The following is a 23,996-nucleotide window of genomic DNA, read 5'->3' as shown; positions in this document are numbered from 1 at the left end:
TACAACTTGATTTCGTTTATCCGAAACTGATTACAATATGGCGACGTTTCGTCGTCGCGGTACCATCACGTACCATAAGAATAGATAAAACTGGTGGCCGCGGGGCTTGTTCCGCAACATGATGGGTATAATAATTTTTTAATGTTCTAATCACATAAATTGGCTGACTTAATGCGTTTATCTGTTCCGACCAATTAAGTTTACTGTCAATTTGCGGACCGTGGAATGCCACAAGTTGGCTTTTTGTCGTCGATAAAACTTACTATTTGCTGATGTTGTCTGGTTTGGACTTTTTGCACGTTGCCCATTAAATTATTAATTGAATTGTAGTATGTCGTGAATTGCGGCGGACGCGGTGTCCACCCTTGACAGTCGCCGCCTTCCGACAAAAACTCGCCAAAGATTCGATTTATTTATGGCAAATCGTTCAGCGTCAAATTGAAAAATTGCGATATGTAAATTGATTTTTGAAAATCAAGACCTGGTCGTTAATGGGGGCCGCGTGGGTGTTGCCTTAACTACCTAAAATTAATTAAACATCCGATGATTAATTAGTCAATAAGGTAGAACTTAACGCGGCCCAAAGCGAAACAGGATTTGGAACGTTCACGAATTGTGGGTGGATTTTTTATGCTAAAGGTGAAGATTTTAAAAATCGTACTGTCAGTTTTTAACGACTTTCGATATTTCTTTTTTAACTATGCGAAATTCGCACACCGCAACACTTAACCGTGAAGAAAGAAATTTGGTCCTTCGAGCCGGACGCAAAAATTTTTTTTGGTTTTTGGAAATACATATTCTTATTTTGAATCGTTACATAATTTGAAGAATGTTTGCTGTACAAGTTCTTGCACGAGAAGGGTCCAGACTCGAGAGCCAGTCCTTGGCGCGCCAAATATACTTGGAAGCTTCGCAAAAAGCTCCGTTTACGATCAAGTCCTGTAAAAAACCGGCGACTGGAGCTATTGTTGACCTCAGTATAGATGGGTGAGTCAGCCGGAGCGCCAGCCAGAAAGTCTGGGTCTCGGCAGAGCCGGCGGCTGTCGCACCAAGTACTAGTTCCTACCATATAAGGACTCCCTGTCGAGCTCTTTTAATTCCCTGACCGGCGAATGTGCCGTAGATGTTTACCGTAATGCTTATCAGTACCTCACGTACGTTGCAAATTTATCAAGGAAATTAATAACGTAGTCCGTATGCAGGAACGCCAGTCCTTGCCGGTCCTCCACATTACCATAATAATAATAATTTCAGAACGCAACAGCACGACCGTAAATAAACGTTTTTCGCGAAAATTTCACTCGACAGCTAAATAACACCCAAGCTACTTTCGCTCCGATAAGCCAGAGGACGAGAAAGGCGCCAAAAACAACAAGAATCAACGCAAACAACCAAGAAAAGTGAAACGGGAAAGATCCAGTGATGTGATAGGCGCAAGACCATCTGATGCCAAAAATTTTGACAAGCACTGAGGAGGCGAAACGTTGTGACCAAAACGTCGAGGACTCATCTTGCACACCTAATATATCTTGATTGTGGCACTTGGTGGTTGTTCTGTGCTTTTTGCAAGACAAAAAGGAACGGTCGCCTATCGTAATTAAATGTAATGCAGTTTAAATTAGTGTTGTTGGCGAGCTGTAATTAATCCCGCCGACAGTTCTTTCACTTTTTCCTCACAGATACAACTCAATATTCATGAAACTGGCCACCTGCTATCATATCTCTTGCACACCTCCACAATTTTCCAAATGATAACACGTTCAAACAATTGCAACCATCAAAGTTGGCACATTTGAATATTCGTCATCGAGTCCCACATCACGGATCAGCCAGTCGACATTTTTCTCTGTCGTCTTGATGACTAAAAATAGGTGCTGGAACGAAAATAGCAAGGAAGGATGATGATAATGCCGCAACAAGACGGTGCCCACACGCTCTTGTACACCTGTACTTTGTTATTGCTAATCACCACTTGTGCATGTGTTTTTAATACGCGGAGCCTTGAAAGAGGAAAAATCGCGCTTACGCTTACCAACTATATGAATTAGACGAGATGGAAATCGGAATTATATTGACATTAAAATGTTAAGTGAATTTTAATGGGGCGATGGTTGCAGCATTCTGCATTAACCCACATGGTGAAACGTTTCGGTTTATGGGCTTTCCGCAAAATAAAATACATCTTGATAACCTAATTGCTACTAATAAATTTTATCCGAGAGGCTCAACTATAAAACCGCACTAACGAGGTAATCAAAAGAGATAACATGACAAAAGTTTTCAATTTTTCATTTTTTTAATGATTCTTTTTCGTTTTGGTTTTTGGATAGTCGCTCTTCGCATCGCTAAAATTCGGTAAATTTTGGTTTTGGGGACGATCCGTGTTGCAAATTTGCCCCAGGACTGTTCTGTTGGACCTAAATCAGGCGAAAATGATGTTAGAAATACACCTTCGCGGAAACTCAGGCATCTCATATCTGTTCTCTTGCATTTTGCCTGATAACACGATGAAAGAAAAAATATTTATGTGACTGACATGAAACATGTAACATTTATAGATACAGAAAAAAGATGTGGAGTAATGAAGCTAAAGTGGGACCTTGGGGTATGCCTTCATTAGCTCAAATCTGTTGGATGTTGTTTTTTAAGAGTTTTTAGAATTTTTGTATGTCCGTCTCTCTGTTTGAGTCCTTTTTACTCAAACACTAACTGATCGATTTTCTCCAAAGAAAATTTATTAGAAAAAGGAAACTCCTGCTTGTGTTTTGCACTTTGTCTTATCACGATATGACGTCAGAGAGCTGAACAGTAATGATAAATCTGTAGAGTGTCGAGTATATTGCGGAGTAGCGAGCTCGCCTTGATTGTTTCTGTTTCTTTTATTTCTTAATTATCGTACACGAGTAACCCCATGACTGTTCTGTTGGACCTAAATCAGGTCAACATGATGTTTGGAATACACCTTCGCGGAAACTCACATCTTTACTAGCCATCTCATGTCTGTTCTCTTGGATTTGGCCTGATAACACGATGAAAGAAAGAATATTTTATGTGACTGACAATTCTTGTCTTGTCTTTTAAGGTTTTTGACATTAAACATCTAAGATTTATAGATACAGAAAAAAGATGTGGAGTAATGAAGCTAAAGTGGGACCTTGGGGTATGCCTTCATTAGCTCAAATCCGTTTTTTGTTGTTTTTTAAGTTTTTAGAATTTTTGTATGTCCGTCTCTCTGTTTGAGTCCTTTTTACTCAAACACTAACTGATCGATTTTCTCCAAAGACAATTTATTAGAAAAAGGAAACTCCTGGTTGTGTTTTGCACTTTGTCTTATCACGATATGACGTCAGAGAGCTGAACAGTAATGATAAATCTGTCGAGTGTCGAGTATATTGCGGAGTAGCGAGCTCGCCTTGATTGTTTCTGTTTCTTTTATTTCTTAATCTTACACGAGTAACGCCGCAGGCAAAAGCTAGTCCGTTAATAAATGATGAATGTGATATGATCAACAAAAATGAAATCAAACAAATTGATTTGAAGAGTTGAAGATTGTTTTGTTCGGCATCTATTCCGACAATTTGTTGTTGCAAGAAGTATCTCTGGCAATTATTGTTACTAATGAGAAGCAAAAGTAGATATTGCATCTCATTACTGACGCTGACACTCGTTGATTATGCCGGCGCCTTCAGCAAAGACATATTTCCTTTGCAGCAGACCGAAGAACTTCCAGATCTCTTTTGGAAAAGTTCTCACTTAATACCAGATCATCCAAAACAATGCCCTTCAGGTTTTTTAGTACTTCCCAAGTAGTTCCACGAAAAAAAGTCAAAAACTGTGGCGATATCTGTCTAAAATCCAGGTTCACTCCACGTGCCCTGTTATTAACTCCCACTTTTCATTAACCTCCGACCCGCCATTATCACCTGAGTCTCGGTCCGTCCCTTCCCTCCGTGGAGGGTGCCGGAGATCTGCGTAAAAATCTTGGTTTATTTGTTGTGTCGGACACACCAAATGCATGTTTATAGATTCGATCCGCCCATTGCAGCCTCACGGTCACGATTCGATTCTTCCGGAAAGCTTTCAGGCGTCGGATGATTTGTTTATCGGCTGGCAATATCGCAATAATGATGTTTCATTATTGGGACTGTTATTTGGTTTGCGGATTTTTGTTGGGCGATTTTTCACCGGTGAAATATGCCCCCCTGTCAAGATCCGACGCACAACAATCCGCCATTAAAGCCATTTTGAAAGTTCAATTGCGAGCGCGGGTACTCGATCGCCGTATTGTGGGTAATGATGATAAATGATGCCTGGAGGTGGCCAATTTCTTTTCCTACTTCTTGGGCAGTCACTGTCACGGCCGGGTCGATCGAAATTTTCCCCCCAAAAAAAAAAAATCCCCAACGGTTCCAATTAGAACCAGATCGGAGAGTACCGATTGCATCAGTGCTAGCGCAACGTTTAATTAACTCTCGAGCAGGGATGATCTCTCTTTCATCGCTCCTTCGCTCTTTAACCTCGATTTTAGATTTTTCCGCCACTCCTACAACTGTCTATCCTGACAGGCATCTTTCACTTCCTTTCTCTTTTTCCTCGTGGCTTGTCGAACACGGGATTTGGACACCGAAAGGTCGAATTGGCTAAGATTCCTGCGAAAACCTAGGATCGACAACAGCCCCATAAAAATTCTTCCACCGACAACCATGACACACTTCCATCATATTCCATAGCGTGTTCATCTGGTATTGTATGCAATATGGAAGCTAATGCCCGTTATAAATTGCAGTTATGTGGTTGTATGATTGTTTATTGAAGTACAAATGAAATAAAATAACTTTGTTATTTGATTGATATTGCTGGAATGACTCGGTCGGGTTATGTACGTTCACGATTCTTTTACAATTAATTCGAATGGCGATGATTAAATGTTTTCATAAATTAGCCAGGCGGCATTTTGCTGAGAGTTGCTCTTGGCTACAATGTCCATGATAGATCGTGATCAGGACCGGATTGGAACTAGTCCAAACCTGATCGGGAAAAATTTTTGAAACTGGACTGGCGTCGTTCACAGAGTAAGCGTGGTTTTACGGTGTCCACTCACGAAATTTTCGGGTGGAGTAAACCAACGCTTCTTATCTGGAGATCTTCCAGCAGTGCTTGAACTATTTGTATCAGCCATTTGTACGTCTTCGGACACGATTCGTAGATAGCGTTTAACCATTTTTAGAAGATCAAGTCATGGGATCTCCACATTAAAGTGTTTTAAGTCACATCATCGACGATGCGATCACGAATTCGTTAAATCTTACAAATCCAGCACGACACTCTTCACTTAACAGTCACACGTTCTTCTATCTGATCTAGTGTGATTGCATCTTCGCTCGCCTTTCTAATTTCTTCGTTTTTTCGCTTGCTTTTTTGATCACAATACCAACAGCGATCGCAAGGTCAAGTGTACAATTATTGTCGTGAAACTGTACCCGTACAGGAGAAGTATGTCGCTTCCGATGGCGGTCGGTGCGAGATAAGAGATTACAGATAAGAGATGCATGATAGCCAAGACATGAATAATAATGCATCAAGGAATTTGTACACGGAGCCGAGGGAAAGTCGAGTTGCATCAGAGCTATTTCGTGAATTCGAAGTAATTGACAAACCTTGACAGTGGAGTGCAGCTGCATGGTCAAAAGTCGCGTATTTTGGTGGTTTATGGTGTGTGGCTGTGGGCAAACAACCTAGATAAGAGAATGTACCAGGGAATTACAATAAACCCATCCCGAGACCAGTCTGGTCTGACCAGACGATGATGCATTCGACCCATACATGGTACTCGGAGCCTTCAATCCGTCTGTTTCCTGCTACCAAGCAAAAACTACGATTCGCAGACAGCGGGCGGCGCAATGTCAAAATGTACAGGGTGGTGTTGGGGTTTTGAGAAAAAGTGCTTTTTGTCCTCGCCTGTTGTCAAGCCTCGGCTGCGCCTCGGCCAGAAAACTTTTGCACTTTTTGGCTTTGATACACAAATATGTAACTATTTAGTTTCTTATGCAGGAAGACATCCACAAAATATAAACATGATTATAGAAAAAATATGTTTCAATTTGCTTTTAATATTTCATATAATTTTCTTTCGATTTCCTGATTTCATTGAAAGAGGACGAAGAGAAACGAGTTAAGAAACGTAAAAACACCCAGTTACAGGATATGTTCTCAACTTCTTGGATTTTTTTGCACATCCCGTGCTAGTTTATAACAGTCCGTGGCAGAGCAATTAGTTCCATAATTGCAAAATATTTTTAGCACAATCGTTCGATTTTATTATTATTTAATAATAAAATTACAAAGTAGGAGATAGTACCACATTCCTGTGATCATTAATGATCCGCTAGTCATTTCCAGGTCTAAAATTAGATAGCACTCTTAAACACGATATCACGCTTGTAATAACTACAAGTGGTATAGTTATGCAAATCATTCGATTCCGTTTGTTGATGATTGCGATGATTTTCGTTTTGTTTCTGTTCGTTAATTATTTTCTCAAATGCAAACAGTTATTGCAGAATTGAAAGTTGTCATGGTGTGGTGGTGATATTTGCGCCCACCCATCGCTGCTCGACACCTACCGTTCGAAAACCAATAAAATTATCCGTGGTTGATATTTAAGTGGTTATTATTTTGCCGTATCTCAAGGCGTGGACCGCCATTTCGTTACACACTTTTTTACAACTTCTTTATCTTTATAACGTTTAAAAATTATCGTTTTTATCACCGAATTACCCAAGATCTCTATAACCAGAAGGATATTTAGCTGTTTTAATACCGTGAATTGGGCACAGTGCATGGCGATTTTATCCTGATTCACGATCCTGCAAGATGATACTGGTCAGTTTTATACAGGGTGTCTTAAAATTATCGTATTCCGAATTTGGGGCTTAGTAGGGGACATCCTGTTGACCAAATAAAAATGTTTAAAAAAAATTGCTGTCACTTTGAAAAAAATATCAGTTGCCAATATTTGTTCAAAAGTACCTGATTAATATTCTAGCTATGTTGTACTTTTAAACAAAAATTGCAAAAATAAAACTTATTTTTTCGAAATAAAGCTGTTTTTTCAAGAAATGTCTTTTAATTTGTATTTTAATATTTTACATAATCATCCTCACCATATTTCAAAATGAATGTCAACCATTTATATTTTTTATTTGAAGAAAACATGATGAAAAGTTTCAACCTTCAGACCCATATATCTTTGTAAAGACCCCTCCTATATTTTTTATTTTATTTTTTCGACATTCCTGAGATTTTTCCCTACAAGACCCCCGTCTTGGAATACGTTCATTTTGCGACACCCTGTATTACTTGTACAGGGTGTATCTGAAATATGTGTGTTAATTTTAACCAGTGGAAGAACTCGTCAATTTATGAAACTTTTCTCTACAACATTTTGCAAAATTCGCAAAAGTTTCCACAAACGAGTCGTTTTGATGGCTAATTTATTCCAAATTTTAAATCGATTTGTGACGCTCTTTCATAAAAAATTCAAATAGAAAAAACGTTTCATTTAACAAGCTCTGCTACGTGTTAAAATTAACACACGCATTTTAGACACACCCTGTATAATTTTATCACTTTTGAATTCTAAATTTAAAAATCATATCATAATTGCTCGGTGCACATGATAATATTAGATCTTCACTAATACGAAGGTGTGGTATATGTACCACAGGTGCCTTGAAGGTGCTAAAACGTCTTAACAAGGTGAGACAATTATTGAATGGATGATTTAATGTAAAATTCCTTCTGATTTGCAAAGATGTATCTATTTATTAAATGTATGTGTATCAAATAACAATGGACCCAATGTAGTTCCCTGTGGAACACCTCGTTTCTATAACAGTGTTTTAAAATCGAATCCTGATTTGATTTGCTTTCCTACATTGTTAATTTTTCTTTCGATTTTCTTGTCGGTCCCGATAAGGAGATTTGGTTTAGCCTTGTGATCTCCCAAGAACGCGCAACCGGCATCCTTCAAAGCTATTCCCGTCATCAGCAAAAAGTGAATTTATAAAGCGAAATAATTTATCCCGCATATACGTGATATTTCGAATTTTTTTATTGAATTTATATCGCACATTTATATGGATTGCGCAGTCGAACGGTTTACATTTCAGCCGTTTTTAAAGATCTCTGTGCGTTGTGCAAGTTGAAAGTAATTACGTTATTTATTGCACTTGTCGACCTATGAGACAATTTCAATGCAAAACATTTTTTTCCGGCGTTTTCCTGTGCGCCGATGCGTGAATTTTTTCCACCTTTGCTATCGCGCATAATTATTGGTGATTTTCTCGTTCTGTAAGCTTTTCTCGAGCACTCCCACAAATCTCAGTCGCCAGTCGAGACATTATCATATAGCAACGTTAATTACCACACTAGTGCCATCACCGGTGCAAGCTTAATCATTTAATTGCACGCCAATTAAAAGTAATGTTTTCTTCGACAGTTCCCCGGAAAATCGGGCGCCATTAATCAAAATAAAATCCGCCGACTTTTCTTCTTCTTTTGTTGTTGTCGTGAGTTGGCCGTTGTCTGTTGGCTACCGAGTCTTCTTCTAATATGAAGATCCCTCGCTCGCATACCCAGACTGGGTCGTAAAAATAGCTACCATTCTGTCGGCGGGAACGGTAAAAAACGACGAAAAAGACGCTAAATTCGGGGCTACAAGATCAGGGCATACCAAATTACAGGGATGTAATTATTAATCTTCTTCTCGTTTGGTTTAATGAGGCGAGCGAGTGTCTTTTACACTTCGTAATGAATAACTAATGCGATCGAGTGGGTGCTCGATTTTCTAAAAATAATTTATCGCTCCTACTTATTTGGATAACGAATTAACATCGCTCTGGGTTAGTCGCGTTTATTATCGACTGAAAGATGGAGATTTGTGGGAATTATTGATGTCCGTGTGCGGCTGTCAGCCGAGGAATTAACATGAAGAATGTCTTCCTTGCTGCTCCACAGCTCTTGCTTTCTTCAAGTTTTAAAACATGAAACTTCATGTTGATAATTTTATGTTACGTACTGATACGTAACGCTGTTTACCTAACAAGTGGAATATAGACATTATTTTCACACGCATGTGAAGTCTGCACAACGAGGGCGTTTGAAAAAATTCCCTTCTAATTCCTGTTTAAATTGCTACCGGATTTTTTGCGTGTTGTGCCGATTGGCTATTAACACCTTTCGTCAAGAGAATAATAATTAAATGTCGATTAGTGGTCTGGATAAAAAACGTCCTCAACACCTGATCCATTTCAAAGGCGCCTGCAGTCGTTGTTCACTTTTTGCACAAGAAGTCAAAGATTGTTTGAAAGTCGGCGCCGGTGATAACAGGATGAGAGAAGACATTTCGAAACCGGTGGACAACATTGTCCCAAATAATTTAAACAAGATACCGCCACTGCGCCCAATTTAAACCGGCGATCGTCGATAAAAATCTCGCTTAATCATAATTAAAAAGGAAAATAACTGCTTCGTATTTGCCCATCGTCGCCGTTAAGTACGCCACCTAATTAGCCATTTACAAGTAGCAACAACGACGACGCTATCATATCCTATTATCAGCGCATTCTATCTCGTGGTAAAAGAGCGACCCATTCGATTTTAAGCACGACAACACTTCGCTAATTGCTACTGTGTTCATTAGGGTTTTTTCTGCAATTGACCCCGTTTTATTGGATAACACAAGCGCATAACACATTGTCCCCGATAACGACGTCGATCGTTATCGCGTTTGTCGTTTGATCTTGACGAATCTTTCAAAGAATCTCTTCAAAATGCGATGATTGGTTCAAGAGGTCGGAATTTGTCTCAAGGAATAAACGGAAATTAACGGTGCTTCTGAAATTCAGGAGGTAATTTGCAACATATGGCGGAGCAGAAAGTATTTCGTTATTGCCGCAAATAACCACGCTCAAATGGAATTGTGTGAGTTATACCCAGGAAGATAATTGCACGACAAGACTTTCTGCAAAAGACTAAAGGAACCGGGGTAGAGGTGTTGGATTCTGTCGTGGGCTGTGACCTTGGAAATATCTCCGCGAAGGCGGAGCGATCAACCAGTTCAAAATCACTGATTTACACCAAACAATTCAGTGAAATTTGCGCAAAATGCAACCATTTTGATTCCAACTAAATGCGGAGCTGTCTTTCGAGACCTCTCACTTCGTAACTCGTATTTTTTACTGTATTTCGCTCAAGTTTTGCGGCGCATTACTGATAAGACTGTGTTTTCATTAAACATTTTCGACTTGTCACTGTCGTAAATTCGTTCGTTTTACCGCAACGTCCCAAACAAAATAACAATAAAATTAAACCGACGCCTTCAATAATCACAGCCAACTCGACAACCCAATTGCGTAATTGATTTTAACCACAATAAAGTGTATTTTATGTGATTGTGCAATTACTCGGGAATTCGGAACGAATTTCGAAGGGTAAGAACATTTTACAATGTCGTAACAGTCCATGCCTGGAATTTTCAGGCTTGTATCTTTTTGCCAATGTAAAACATTTTATTAGTTAAATCAATACAATGGGAAAATGGTACTTTATAACTACGGAGGGGAATTTTAGGTAAATACCTATTTGCACAGACTCTAGGCATTTAAGTATGGATATTACAAAAATTCGTTTTGAAAAATTCTCTTTAATTTGACCCCCATATGACTTTGCCTAAAATATAAATACCTATTTAGTGGGTTTATGATATTTTTGCCTATATTAACCTATTTTAAGGTTTTTTACACCTATTTTTAACATTTTGCACTTATTTCCGACTTTTATTGTTCTATGGATTGTCAGTCCTTATTTTCTAGTTGCATATAAATCCGCTTCGGTGCGTCTACTGCATAAAAATCGGTCGACGTCATGACAGTAAGAAAATGCGGGAATTCGTACCGAAAGTTTGGTTATGTTATGATTATAACTGAAACCCGAAAAAGTGTGCAAGTGTGCTTAAAACCGTACGACAGAAGTGAAAACTTACCATCATGGATTTAATTGGTATTTATTTGTTTCAGTGTAAAGCGAAGGCCGTCACCGGGGGTGAGTGCCTACGTAGCAATACTTCTTCGTCAGCGCGTCAGCCGCTTTTGTACACTCGTTGGAATTGTTGTCAAGCGAAAGACACAAATCCAGAGTCGCCGGGATTTCATCTGAGAGCGCATCAATAACAGAATCCTCGCCGGATCAGGAATGCAATTTCCTTCCATCAGACCATTTTATATCGAGTTTCAGAACGTCACCTGTAAAATTATCTTTCACAAATGCTTAAAGTCCGGAGTTAACGATATCATTTACCTGAACGTGTGCACGCCAGCGGTGCTCAACAGTCGTACGTTTTCTCTACGAATCGCTACGTCTACGAGCGCCACCGCTTTGGAATCGTAGCCACTGAAACTCGATAGTGTCTAGCGCCTGACTTGGATGTGTCAACCCGATCTCGGGGCCAAATCAGAAATCTTATTTACCGGAGTAATTCAATCTTTCTCTCCATCCGTTAAAAAAATATCATCTCTTCGGGGTCATAAAATTTATTTACGTCGTGACACAACGGCCACGCCCCATCAGACTCGTCCTTTTTCGCGATAACACAAACAAAAAGGACATTTGAGACGTGCAACGGTCCCATATAACATTTTTGACTCACAATTATCGCCGGGACGAGGTCGTAACTCTCGCAGCTGACACTTTTCAGGTTTGACACTTCGTCGTGTCGAGAAGAGGTCGGATTTCTCTCGAGTTTTTACAAAAAAAAATCGAATCATAAATTGCGTATCACGTCTCGTTTATTGCGATTATATTGGCGTTATTATAATGACGGTGGCAATAAAAAGAATCGCGATTTAAATTCGCCGCATGGAAAAGGCCATCGTTATAATTACAAGTTTCAGCTCTGAATATTGCGCACACGTTTGGAGAAATTTTAATTTATGCACTTGTTTTCCGTACCACTCCATATCATTATATAGTTGCACATAAGTGCACCAGTGCAAATTCCTCTTGCTGCACACGTTTAATTAATTCGGATTTTTTTTTAATTGTCCCGCATGTTTTGTTGCGCCACACGTAATGTACTTTCGAAAACAACACAAGAATTGCCTGACGGGAAGAAGGAAGCAACGAAGTTGAGGAAAAACAGGAGCGCAAGATAAGAAAGCATGAGACTGGCACAAATCCCGAATTAATGCAAGGAATTACTGATAACTGCATGAAGCGAAGCGAGTAGAATTATGTTTGGAAGCTGAAGGCAGACATTTCGAACGTTTACTCTAGTTCGTAAATACGATTGGAGCTCCTCATGATTCTTTTACAACCGACAGGTCACACATAATGCACACCTTTATGAAAATCAAGATTTTAACCTTCTCAAAATCACTAACCTAACTTTTAAGACTGACACCTGATAATTGAAATTTTAACGAGTTGCCAACTGACATTTTTGGTCACAGCCAACTCTAATTTTTTTTTCGATTTCACGGTATTTATATCTTTACGGACAAGCCATAAACCATTGTAAGAGACAATTATTTTATAATGAGTTCCAAATATCGTTTCCTACTACTGTATTATGGTAGGGATGTGAAGTTTGCACAACGAGTTCGTCGGCCGAGTGGCTAATCTGGAATGAGTAGGATTAATGCAAATGCAATATAACGCACGATCGAAGCTGAAAAAATCAACAGTGATAAAATAAACGTTTTTTGAGTGAGTGAAATTAATTTTGTGATGTTTGTATTGTGTTTAGAGCACAATGAAATCTCGTGTACTCCTCACGCATTTATTTTCATGAATAAATATGGGTGTATAGAAAAAATTAGCGTTCCGTTAATTAAGAAAATCTATTACCGCGACTGATTGTTTAGAAAGCGGACGAGATAAAACGCGGGAAAGAGAAGCACAAGAAAAACGTAATAACGGAGAACGACGATAAAATTTGTAATTTCCTGAAAAAGCCGACAGACGAAGTGCTAGTTGGGTCGTTTCAGGTGCGAATAGCAACCGACATGTGTGAAACGAAGAACCAGTAGGATGTCCTGTAATTTGTCAAACACAATACAACTTTGGTAGACGATAAACGGTTGTTCCAACAACCGAAAAAACTTCTGTCGTGAATGGCGCAGGTGTAAACAAAACGTTTCGCTTCTTGCGTCTCAAATGAACCATAAAGTAACGGAAAACTATAAAAAGAAGAGTGGTAGGCTGGACACGACCTGGCTTATCTGGAGTTAAGTAACAAATCATTTTTTTTTCAACTCGTAAAAAGGGAGATCCAACCCTGTTGTGAACAAGTTCGGTGTGAAAGATGCTATCAAATTGGAATCCCAAGAGGTGGCACCACATCAACGGCATCTACAGGGTGGTGCGTCTTGAATACTGATTTCGTGGGAGAATTTGGTCTTTTCGCTAAAAAATTCTTACTACGAGTATAGTCGGTGCGGCAACCCAATGGACTAATAAATTGACGTTTCCTATTGGTACAAGGGCGGGCGTTAGGAAGTATAGTGCAGCTCAATGCACGCAGTAAGATTTAAATTTGGCGAGGCAGTGTAAATCAGGCTTTCTATGGCGTCCCTACGGGCTATCACGTGAACACCTCGTGACTACTCCATTGGTTCGCCGCGCCAACTATAGGTCTATCAAAGCTAGACTCAATTACAGTTGCCCCACTAGTGCTCTATAGGACTCAGGTCTGGACTACATTTTGGATCTTGTTAATGCATCAAGGTGTCAGATAGGAAACCTCGCTCAAAATCGCCTAAACGATCGGAACAAGTCATATTAGAAAGAGGAAACTCAAATAACCATTAAAATGTTTGCATGCAAAGTGTGTTTTTATGGTTGGCGCTAAATTTCATTTTTATCAGGATGACAAATGTTTGTGGAAATGCACGTATACAACGTAAAATTATACTTACGATAAGTAAACAACACGTTTATGTTGTTTGTTTAGTGAAGCAAAAAATACTTGAACGTGCAAACAGGAAGCATTGTTTTTTTTGGAACGTTTTCGACCGAAGAATGCGAATGTGACACAATTAAAATTTTATTGTGAAGGTTCGTAAAGGTCTCTAAAGAACATTGAAACCAATAACAGTTAGTGAACGTCTCAATCACTCGCCATCACGGCCGGTTAAATGGTAAATGGTTATTGTTATTGTCACCAGCAGCACTACTTGTACTATTACAATAAGTAAAACACTGACAACGGTTTTAAGTGCCAATTTTAAGATGCTGGACGCGGTTTTCCGTAATTTATTTAACGGCAAGAGGAAGCAAACCTGCAGCAACAATTCCTAAGTGTTTTTTAACTATCGGTGTTATTATTATTGCGTTCCTCGTATTTTGCCAAAGGTATTTTGACTTTGCGGAAGTCGGCAAAATCGAAACCCCCGTTAAAAATAACTTTTTAAGGCATTCTTAACGAAAACAGTCATTTTACGTACTCACAACCGGACGAAAAGTAACTCTTTTTCGGACGCCGACTGTGGCGCCATCTGTTGGTTTGTTTAGTAAGTTAGCAACGAAACCGACAAAACCGATACCTAATTGTCCTGTGCCATAAATGATGTAAATAAGTAATTGTATTCTTAATATGTGTTAATAAATGTATCTACATATTTGAAAAAGGTAGATACAAAATAAATGTGTAATTTTTCCAATGATGTCTTCTGCTTTGTAGTTCGTCTAAAAAATTTTATGTGCATCTGCCTCGCCTGTTTTCGAGCCTCGGCTGCGCCTCGGCTAGAAAACTCAGACTCGGACGAAAAAGATGTACTTTTTGGCCTTGATACATAAATAAATTACTTTTAACAGCTCGAAAAAAATTTTGGTCGAAGCATTCCTTTGAATACACGAATTCCTTCGGGATCTTACTCTTCTTGTGTCATCTTTGTTGACCACACTTCCTGATCGCTCCCAGGAGATATCCTCGCCGAATTCATTACGAATTCTTATCGAAACGGGAAACGGAAGAGACAACTATCAATTTTGAAATCTTGCAACTCAAGCTGTTACAATTAAGAAGTTCACGGAGCATCAAGGTGCTGATTACGATAATTTTTATTTTGTTCCGGTTGGTAAGCATGGCGCAAAATTTCCCATCTGCTTCCGTATCTTGGATATCTGGCTGATTTTTTTACTACTTCTTGGACGTCAGTGTCGAGTAGATTTACAAGCTCTTACCATTGATAAATGCCAACACCTCGATCGGTGTCGTTGACACCGATTGTTCTCAAATCTCATTAATACATCGATAGATCACGAAAACCAGCTGGGACTGTGTCCTCTTTCATTGTCAACATTTATAGCATTGCCAGTAAAAATAGCCTAAGGTCAATCGATTGATAAAAGTATCTGCATTGCATAAACCGATCTGGTTTTCCAAGAATCTTGCATTAGACGTTATCAGTGGTCATTTTTAAAGACTCCGGTTTCCTGTCTGCTGGTCTTTTTACACAACCCGCGATAGTTTCGTTTTATCGCTGTTTTGAATGAGAGCGCGAGCGGCTCACCTCGATGAAAAAGCAATTTGTTTAAATTAAAACGTTTAATTAATGCACGGTTGGTATTATTCCAGCCCAACCCTGGCCATTTGCGGGGAAATTCGATTGACCATCGACCGTCACCGTCTAATTTGATTTAATTACGCGAGCATTAGCGCTTATTTGAATTAGAAGCTGTCCGGGTGGGTGTAATTTATGCCGTTTTGTCAGTATCAGATGTCGATTATGTCCGTAAAGTGGCGGCGATGATGTCAGATGAACTGTGCCACATCAGAAATTTACACGCTTATTAAAATTAATGGTCCCGCGCCCGCGGAATCCGCGAAACCAGAAGAAAGGGACGCTGAAGATGTCCGTAATTTGTAAGAACCTGTGAGAAACGTCCCAAGAGGTGAATTAACATTATCTGCATACTTTCCATTACGCTTTACGACACGAAATGATACTGTACGAGAGGACCTCCACCGAACACATTTTTTTTTCGGGTGGTTTTGTTGGGTTCCGTGAAGGCGAACAAAGACAGTGACCGGTCTGTGTCGAGTATATTGGCTCATCCGGGCGGCTCTGTTTGTGATTTGGTACCAATTTACGGTGGTATTTGGTCGTAACGAGTCGGTGGGTCGAGGGAAAAGATCACGGGTGTTGGAAGTCATAAATTTCTTTGTGGGGTCACAAATTAGGCCAAGACTAGGTGGTCAAACGAAATGAAGACAATCTAATAGCGAAAGTACAAAAGTCTCCGGCACAGAGAGCTATGTCGATTGTCAAAAAGGTTTGAACATTTTTAAAGCTGTCAATAGGACGAGGAGAAGAACAAATGTATTTCTGGGTACGCGGGAACTATGACGCGACTGTTTTGAGTCGAAAACGTAAATTTATCATTCGATCAGAGAAGTTAAGCAACGCTGAGAGCGGTCAACATTTGGATGGGTGGCCGGCGGGAAAACCGCATTCCGTTCATTCATAGTTTCGTTGCTACGATTACTGTTATTATTATTATCTTTTTTTTTTCATCCTCGGAGGTAAGTATATGATTCCTTCTCAGCGAGATGCATCAAGAAAAAGAAAGATCAATCTATCCTGAAAACCTAGATTGAAGCATCTGCCTGAAAAAAAAAACAGATGCTATCTGCAAGCTGGAAAAAAAGATCAATCTATCCTGAAAACGTAGATTGACAGATTTCCCTGAAAAAGAATGATGTACCACCTACAAGAATGGAAAGAAGAAAAAAGATCAATCAATCCTCAAAGCGAAGATTGAAGCATCTTTCTGAAAAAGAATCATGTGTTACCTGCAAGAATGGAAAGAAGAAAAAAGATCAATTCTCAAAGTGAAGATTGAAGCACCTCCCTAAAAAATAATCATGTGCTACCTCTAAGAATGGAAAGGAAAAAAAACCAGATCAATCTATCCTAAAAGTGTAGATTGAAGCATCCCTCTGAAAAAGAATCATCCTCTAAGGATGGAAAGGAAAAAAAGATAATAATAATTGATTTTCTCAAGTATATCTAATTTTATTTGCAGTTGTCTGAATCGTAAATATCCTGTTAAATGTGCACACTAGTACATAACTCCTTTAGTCCTTCTTCCATTCGGAACAGACGGTAAAAACCGAAACTAATTCCAGGTCGAAGGGGCAGTATCTTAGCAGCTCAGCAGACATGTTTAGATGTTCTAAGTATCGTCTGGCAGCCGGTTACACAAGAATTATCCAAGTGGCTTATTGTTGTATTTTCGTAAAAAATTATCTGTGCAATGGCGCAACGAAAGCCTCCATTATCCCAACATCACGTCTCGTTATCTGTGAACGTACGCCCGTGATATTTCACCGGCATAAATATTAATGTGGAAGTTACGGGATGTCAAACCGAAAGTGTATTTTATATGTATGTTATGTGTACGCCAAACGCACTGATTTACTTATAATAACTCCCATGGTATATTGAAATGCAAAGCATGATTGTATGGCAACCCATTTTACGATGTTGCAAGCCGAGTTCGTTCCACAACACCATAACAGTGTATGAACTTGTATCATAGACAAGAGCACCGCTCGCGCTGACCAATGCTGCTGATGTATATTCATGAGGGCTTCCAGTTTCTTCAGTGAATTGATACGGTCGTTTCGGACCGTGGTGAAAATAAGCAAAGGGGAAAGTCACAGATGTAATTTTATTCGTCTGTCTAGAATTAAATTTTTCGATTCTGATTCTGAATCTGGTGAGTACTAGGGTTGCTTCAATATTTTGACAGCAACCATGGAGTTGTAACAACTTTCCCTCTTTTTTTTTCTCGCTAGGGTTGTAGTTACTAGAGAAAAAATGTGATAGCGGGAGCCGGAATCGAACCCAGGACTTTTATTTTAGGGGCAGATGCTCTCGCCACTGAGCTACTCGACCCCACATCACTGTACGCGTTTCAACTGGTTTATTACATTAAATTCAAAACAATTGTCTCTAGAGATTAGAGATGACTATCTTTTGTCAACGAGACCATTCTTTTTTTTCCTTTTTGGATCAAAGAATAAGTTTGTGGAAGAGTGTCGTAATGATTTCATTTTACACTTCTGGACCGTTCAACATTAAGCTCCAATAAGAAAAAAAATGGGCCACAAGCCGAAAACTGCTTACCTGCAATATCATCATCACAATCTTCTTCTTTAGTGCGCAAGGCGATGCTCCCCGAGGGCATGTTCACAATTACAGTCTACCGTCTTTTATTACACAGCGGCCACTTTTTCCATACAATTTTTTCAACTTGATTACATTTTGCTCCTGGTCCTTAATGAGTTTTTACCGCGCTTATTGTCTCCGGACGCGAACAGCGTCGCTAGGTTGGCGTTAAGCCTGGTCCACATGTGTTAGAGGTGGGCGCGTTTCCTCCATTCAACGACGGGATGCGCCACTAAATCCTTTTTTCTGGTGGCTTCTGTTCCCCTAACGACGTCCGACTGAATGGCGGTAATCTTCTAATCTACGCCTTATTAGCGGCGGCGACATTTGTCAACAAGATCCTAATTTAGACAACCGCACGTCCGCGTCGAATAAATTAAACGTGGCGAGCCGCAGACGTTCTGATAAAAGGAAATACGGTGGCATTAGCCTTAATGCGCGAGGCCGAGGAAAAGCATGAAATATTGCCGGGGAGATTTTTTGGAAAGTTGCAGTTATTTATCGACGAAAATAATGAAAAATACGTGAGCTTCGACGCAAATTAGCGGTGCAAGCGACCCATAATTACCTCCCTATAAAGTATTGGTATTAAAGGTAATGTCCGGTAAATTACGGGCGTGATACTTCCTGATGCCGCGGATTTTTTACCGTATTTGGACAACCAAATTAATTTAAAATGTGACACCCAAAATGTTACAACAAAGAAATTCCCATTGATTTGTCATTTTTCGTAAAACCGGCACGAATCTCTACGCGTGACTCATCCCCGGCAACGTCTCAGCCGTTTCCCGCCGCAAAAACGGACGTTACCTACGTTTCGTGGCCGATCCGGTCCTCTTCAGTACACCACACACCACCGCACCCCGAAACGTTTCGAAAACGGCAGTCTTTTCGGTCCCGACAGCGAGATTTACGTCGCAAGCGGAAGGAGTCTCGAGTGCACGCTGCACTCCTTCGCCGCCACTAATGCACTCTCGGTTGCAAGTGCTCCACACTCGTCCGCACCGTGGTAGGGCGACCGTGAAATGCACTCGCCGGTGCAAGAAGAGAGAGGTGAAGATCGTTCCGAAGATAAAACTAATCGGAGTTATCTGGTTTAGATGGTGAAGATAGGGCGGCCGAAAGTTTGTGACAAAAAAAATTGTTTCTTTGATGGCCAAGAGATAAGGAGATGAGTCGGGCTAATTGGAAGGGGGAAAGGTGTGGGTGGCGGGGACTAATTGGCGCGCCAGTTCAAATGGAAGTTACACCGGAAGGACTCCTAAAATTTGGACTTTCGTTTTTATAGTGTTTGTGGTGTTGTTTGTTTATGTTGTTATTAGTTTTTATTGGTGTCTCAAGTGGCGGCACTAGGCTATTGTCTGGGAATGTTCCTTTTGTGTCTGTCTCTGCAGCGAGTGGTAATTTGATGGACGACCCGTGGGCTCTCACGCAAGAATTATGTCATCGAGTCTAATGGAACAAAGAACTGTTCCTTAACGGAATTATGGAAATTATCAATGTTTTCCAAGCATTTAGTGTAAAAAGCAACCACGATTTTTTTTCAATTTTTGTGAAAAAATTTACGAGTGAGTGAAAGACAGTGAGCGAAAGTGAAGTGAACGAAAAAGAAACTTTCCAGGGAGGTGTCGAACAAAATAGTATACAGACTCACTTTCCAGCATCAAATGACGTAGCGTAAAAAGCTTGCTCTCCAGTTATGTGGACAGTATTGTAACAAAATAAAATCCTTCTTGCTTTATTTTATGCGTTCTGTGTTTGTTGACACATCGACGTGTAAAAACCATCGCTTTTTTGTAACATTCAAAGTGCCATTTCATCCCCGATGCGTCTTTACATTCAATTGTCAACCAACCGGTACCATTAATAAATACATTCCAAGATATATTACCCACTAATTGTACTCCGCAGCCACCATTACCACCATTTATTTGCATTCTTCACCGTAATTGTCTAAAGTAGTCAAGGCTATATCAGTAAATTACGATAGTAGAAAGAACATTTTACAAAAAAGTCCCACTCGCAGTCTATTTATAAACGCGCCTTGCTTGCATTACTTTAATTGTAGACTCGCACTTCTTCTATTTACATCTCACTGGAAATTTCTTCACCACGTCCAAAGTGAGCATAATCAGCGGATAATTCTCTACAATTTTTCGGCTCAAGTGGACGCTCATTACCGACCTGTTGTTTGTACAGTCGGCTCAGGACAGGGTACAGATTCGAGTGGACAGGAATTGCCAACAACTTGAATTGTGGAGTCGGAGCCTGCTGGGCTTAACACGACTTTGCGAAACTCCTCGTCGGTTATCTCCACTAAGTCATATTTGCAGTTGTCCGAATATGTTTTCGCATAAATCACAGTGGTTTATGGCACAAACATGTCGGATAAAAGCGACGATAACACGTACAGATTTGAAGGAAAAAGTGGTGTCATTTCGTTCTTGTGCTGTTCTCATCGTGATAAGAACGTCGCGCGGTAAGGGTGGCTACACACGAGGAGTATTCCAGGCTTGAAGGACAATGGCCGGACGAGAACTGCACTCGATTATATTTTGTACGTTGCACTTGCTTTTTATAGCTCGCATTCCCCTATGCACCTGGATATGCTTGAAATGTTCCTGTAATTTATATAACGACAGTTGCAATGCTATGAAAATTGCCACGAACCACTTATGTAACCAGTATATTTATGTGATAATTTTTTATTGGCGTGGTGGTTTGAATAGAAGCTACCGAGTGTCTTGTAGAGCAGGTTTTAGGACGTCGTGAAATCCGATGTAAGTTGTTGTCCAACGTCGGTTAGCTTAACGTAGTGCATTTCCTTGTAGTTTATTTTCAGGAAGCTCGGAGCTTTGTGGGCGAGGTAAAGAATTGTGAAATAAATGAAAGAATTGGTTCACTCAAAAGCTTGCACCAGAATTTAGATTAAAATGTTGAGTGGGTTATGTAGTTGGAACTACCAGTTGGTGCTCTAGAAGGTACACAAAAGGATTAAACAGCGTTAAAGCACTAGTGTTGTTTAAGAGAAAGTATTAAAAGCAGTTACAAGCCAAAAATAATTGTGTCTTTTTTTTGTATTTATACAAAAACAGCTCTGGGGCATTATTTTTAAATTTTTCAAAAAGCAATTTCTATTTCCAGAACAGTTTGTTCTTAGTTTATTGAAAACTATGAGTTTTGTGGTACCTACTAATGTTTTAAAAATTTCTAAAATTATTAGAAAGGTCATTGAACAATTTTCATTTTGGATTATTCTCTTTTGTGAAGAAATAGAATCACAATAGAATATTTTTTGTAGATATCAATTCCTGTATTTTATTTATTCCTCCATGGTAGTACCAAAAGAACATAGATATCTGACGGAGCTTCCAACATAACAAAATATTCCCCCTATGTATGAAGAAATAGAATTACAATGGAATAATTGTTAAGAATAAATAGTCAATTCCTGTATTTTACTTATTCCTCCGTGGTACTCGTGGTAGTACCAAAAGAATGTAAATATGTATCTAACGGAGCTTCCAAAATAACAAAATATTCTGTCCCTGTATGAAGAAATAAAATTACAATGGAATAATTGTTAAGAATAGTCAATTTCTGTATTTTACTTATTCCTCCGTGGTAGTACCAAAAGGATAAATGTCTAACGGAGCTTCCAACATAACAAAATATTCCGCCTATGTATGAAGAAATAGAATTGCAATGGAATAATTTTTGACGATAGTCAATTCCTGTATTTTACTTATTCCTCCGTGGTAGTACCAAAAGGATATAAATATCTAATGGAGCTTCCAACATAACAAACTATTCCGCCTATGTATGAAGAAATAGAATTACAATGGAATCTTTGTTGAGAATAGTCAATTCCTGTATTTTACTAATTCCTCCGTGTTAGTACCAAAAGAATGTAAATATCCAACGGAGCTTCCAACATAAAAAAATATTCTCTCCCTATATGAAGAAATAGAATTACAATGGAATTTTTGTTGAGAATAGTCAATTCCTGTATTTTACTTATTCCTTCGTGGTAGTACCAAAAGGAAATAAATATCTAACGGAGCTTCCAACATAACAAAATATTCCGTCTATGCATGAAGAAATAGAATTACAGTGGAATCTTTCTTGAGAATAGTCAATTCCTGTATTTTACTTATTCCTCCGTGGTAGTACCAAAAGAATGTAAATATCTAACGGAGCTTTCAACATAACAAAATATTCTGTCCCTATATGAAGAAATAGAATGGCAATGGAATAATTTTTGAGGATAGTCAATTCCTGTATCTTGGTAGTACCAAAAAGATATAAATATCAAGTGGATGTGTCAAATGATCAATAAAGCAATGACAATATGCAATTTGTAGTGAAGAGCCTTCTTTGAAGATATTAGGCGTCACGGTGGTACTACTTAATTATTCTTTTGTATTTGACTCTTTCGAGTATTTAGTGTGTTACAACGGTACTAAAATCTTTATAACGAAGTATTGATTTAACATTTTGTTCAATTCTTCACTGCGAATCTTCATTCAAAGTACACAATCTCTGAAGTGCCAGACAGCTTAGATTTATTTTGACATATTTTGCCCTAAATATCATTTGTTTCACGACCGTATAAATTTGGATTCTTTAGGAGAAAAATGTCTTGTCTTTAAAAAATTCATCTGATGAAACATTCATGACAACAGGAGTAAAATGCAGGTCAGCTTGTTGAGAGACAAGAAAATAGTACCTGTGAAAATATTTTAGTTTCAAATATTTACACATTTCACTGTGAAAAAATCTGAATTGAAAATATTTCCACTTCGTGGGATAAGCAAAGCACTTCAACGTTTCTAGAGATAATATTTTTTCAACTGAAATTGTTAGGGTCAAATGGTGCTTTTGAGGAGTCACTTTCACTCTCCAAAATTTAAATGGATTGGACGGCAAATAAATGGTCGCCAAATTCAGTTTATTTGGGAAAACTGGATGATCGATTCTTTGGCTGGAGCTAAGCGGATATTAAAGTGAGCTTTCATCTCAAGTAGACTTTAGGAGCTTTCCAAAAGCTTTAGTAGAAAAATTGTCGCTTTGAGTGGAACGCAATCAGTTCGATTTGGTTTAAGGACACTTCACTTGAAATTAATTTCAATTCAATCGTGAGAACTGGAAATATACAGTTGTTATTTGTTATTTAAGTTCAGGATAAAGTACCTATTAAAAGTCAATAAAAATATATTTTTGCTATTAGAATTTTTTTCCAAAATGCATATACAGGGTGACTTTGAAAGTTGTGCAGATATTTTAACCAGTGGTAGAACTCCACAATAGGTAACGATTGAGCCAATAATGCCTTATACAAATGTTGATATTTTTTGAGAAAAAGGGGCTCAAATATCAATTTTGAGAACTGGAAATATACAGTTGTTATTTGTAATTTAAATTATTTACGTCCAGAATTAAGTAATTTTAAAAATCAATAAAAATATATTTTTGCTATTAGATTTTTTTTTCCAAAATGCATATACAGGGTGACTTTGAAAGTTGTGGAGATATTTTAATCAGTGGTAGAACTCCTCAATAGGGAAAGATTGAGCCAATAACGCCTTATACAATTGTTGACATTTTTCGAGAAAAAGGGGTTAAAAGTTTTGGAGCTACTGAATTTTATGAAAAAAATGGGTAAAAAAAAAATCATATTAGACTTTTTTGTTGTTATTTATTCGAAATTAAGTCACTCTGACAAGAACCTTAATCTTAACCTCAATTGAAATCACAAAG

At 38.8% G+C, this 23,996-nt stretch overlaps 2 protein-coding genes and 1 long non-coding RNA gene across 5 annotated transcripts in view; 1 reads left to right on the top strand and 2 right to left on the bottom strand.

Moving 5' to 3' along the window:
- Positions 1 to 23,996, bottom strand: part of rols (rolling pebbles) — a 107,786-nt gene that overhangs the window by 61,972 nt on the left and 21,818 nt on the right. The window contains exons 1-2 of one of the 3 annotated variants that reach the window (XM_069056787.1): positions 19,051 to 19,208; positions 18,195 to 18,637 (exon numbers count right to left, since the gene is read on the bottom strand). The exons of the other annotated variants lie outside the window; for them this stretch is intronic. Coding sequence (XP_068912888.1) covers positions 18,195 to 18,255 — 61 coding nt within the window. The 5' untranslated portion in view covers positions 18,256 to 18,637; positions 19,051 to 19,208. Of the gene's footprint in view, positions 1 to 18,194; positions 18,638 to 19,050; positions 19,209 to 23,996 lie in introns of those variants that run through there. 3 annotated transcript variants of the gene reach the window in all.
- Positions 10,497 to 12,503, bottom strand: LOC138137424 (uncharacterized). The gene is made up of 3 exons (XR_011161726.1): positions 11,359 to 12,503; positions 11,045 to 11,303; positions 10,497 to 10,984 (listed from the first exon to the last, which is right to left on the bottom strand). It is a non-coding gene; the product is annotated as an uncharacterized lncRNA (long non-coding RNA).
- Positions 11,084 to 23,996, top strand: part of LOC138137420 (uncharacterized) — a 143,847-nt gene continuing 130,934 nt past the window's right edge. The window contains exon 1 of the mRNA XM_069056797.1: positions 11,084 to 11,103. The gene's annotated coding sequence lies outside the window, so the exon portion shown is untranslated. The remainder of the gene's footprint in view (positions 11,104 to 23,996) is intronic.

The sequence above is a fragment of the Tenebrio molitor genome, chromosome 8 (genome assembly GCF_963966145.1).
Source record: "Tenebrio molitor chromosome 8, icTenMoli1.1, whole genome shotgun sequence".
In the NCBI taxonomy this organism is placed as follows: domain Eukaryota; kingdom Metazoa; phylum Arthropoda; class Insecta; order Coleoptera; family Tenebrionidae; genus Tenebrio; species Tenebrio molitor.
Note: the sequence above shows the minus strand (reverse complement) of the source record. Positions and strands in the feature narration are given on the sequence as shown.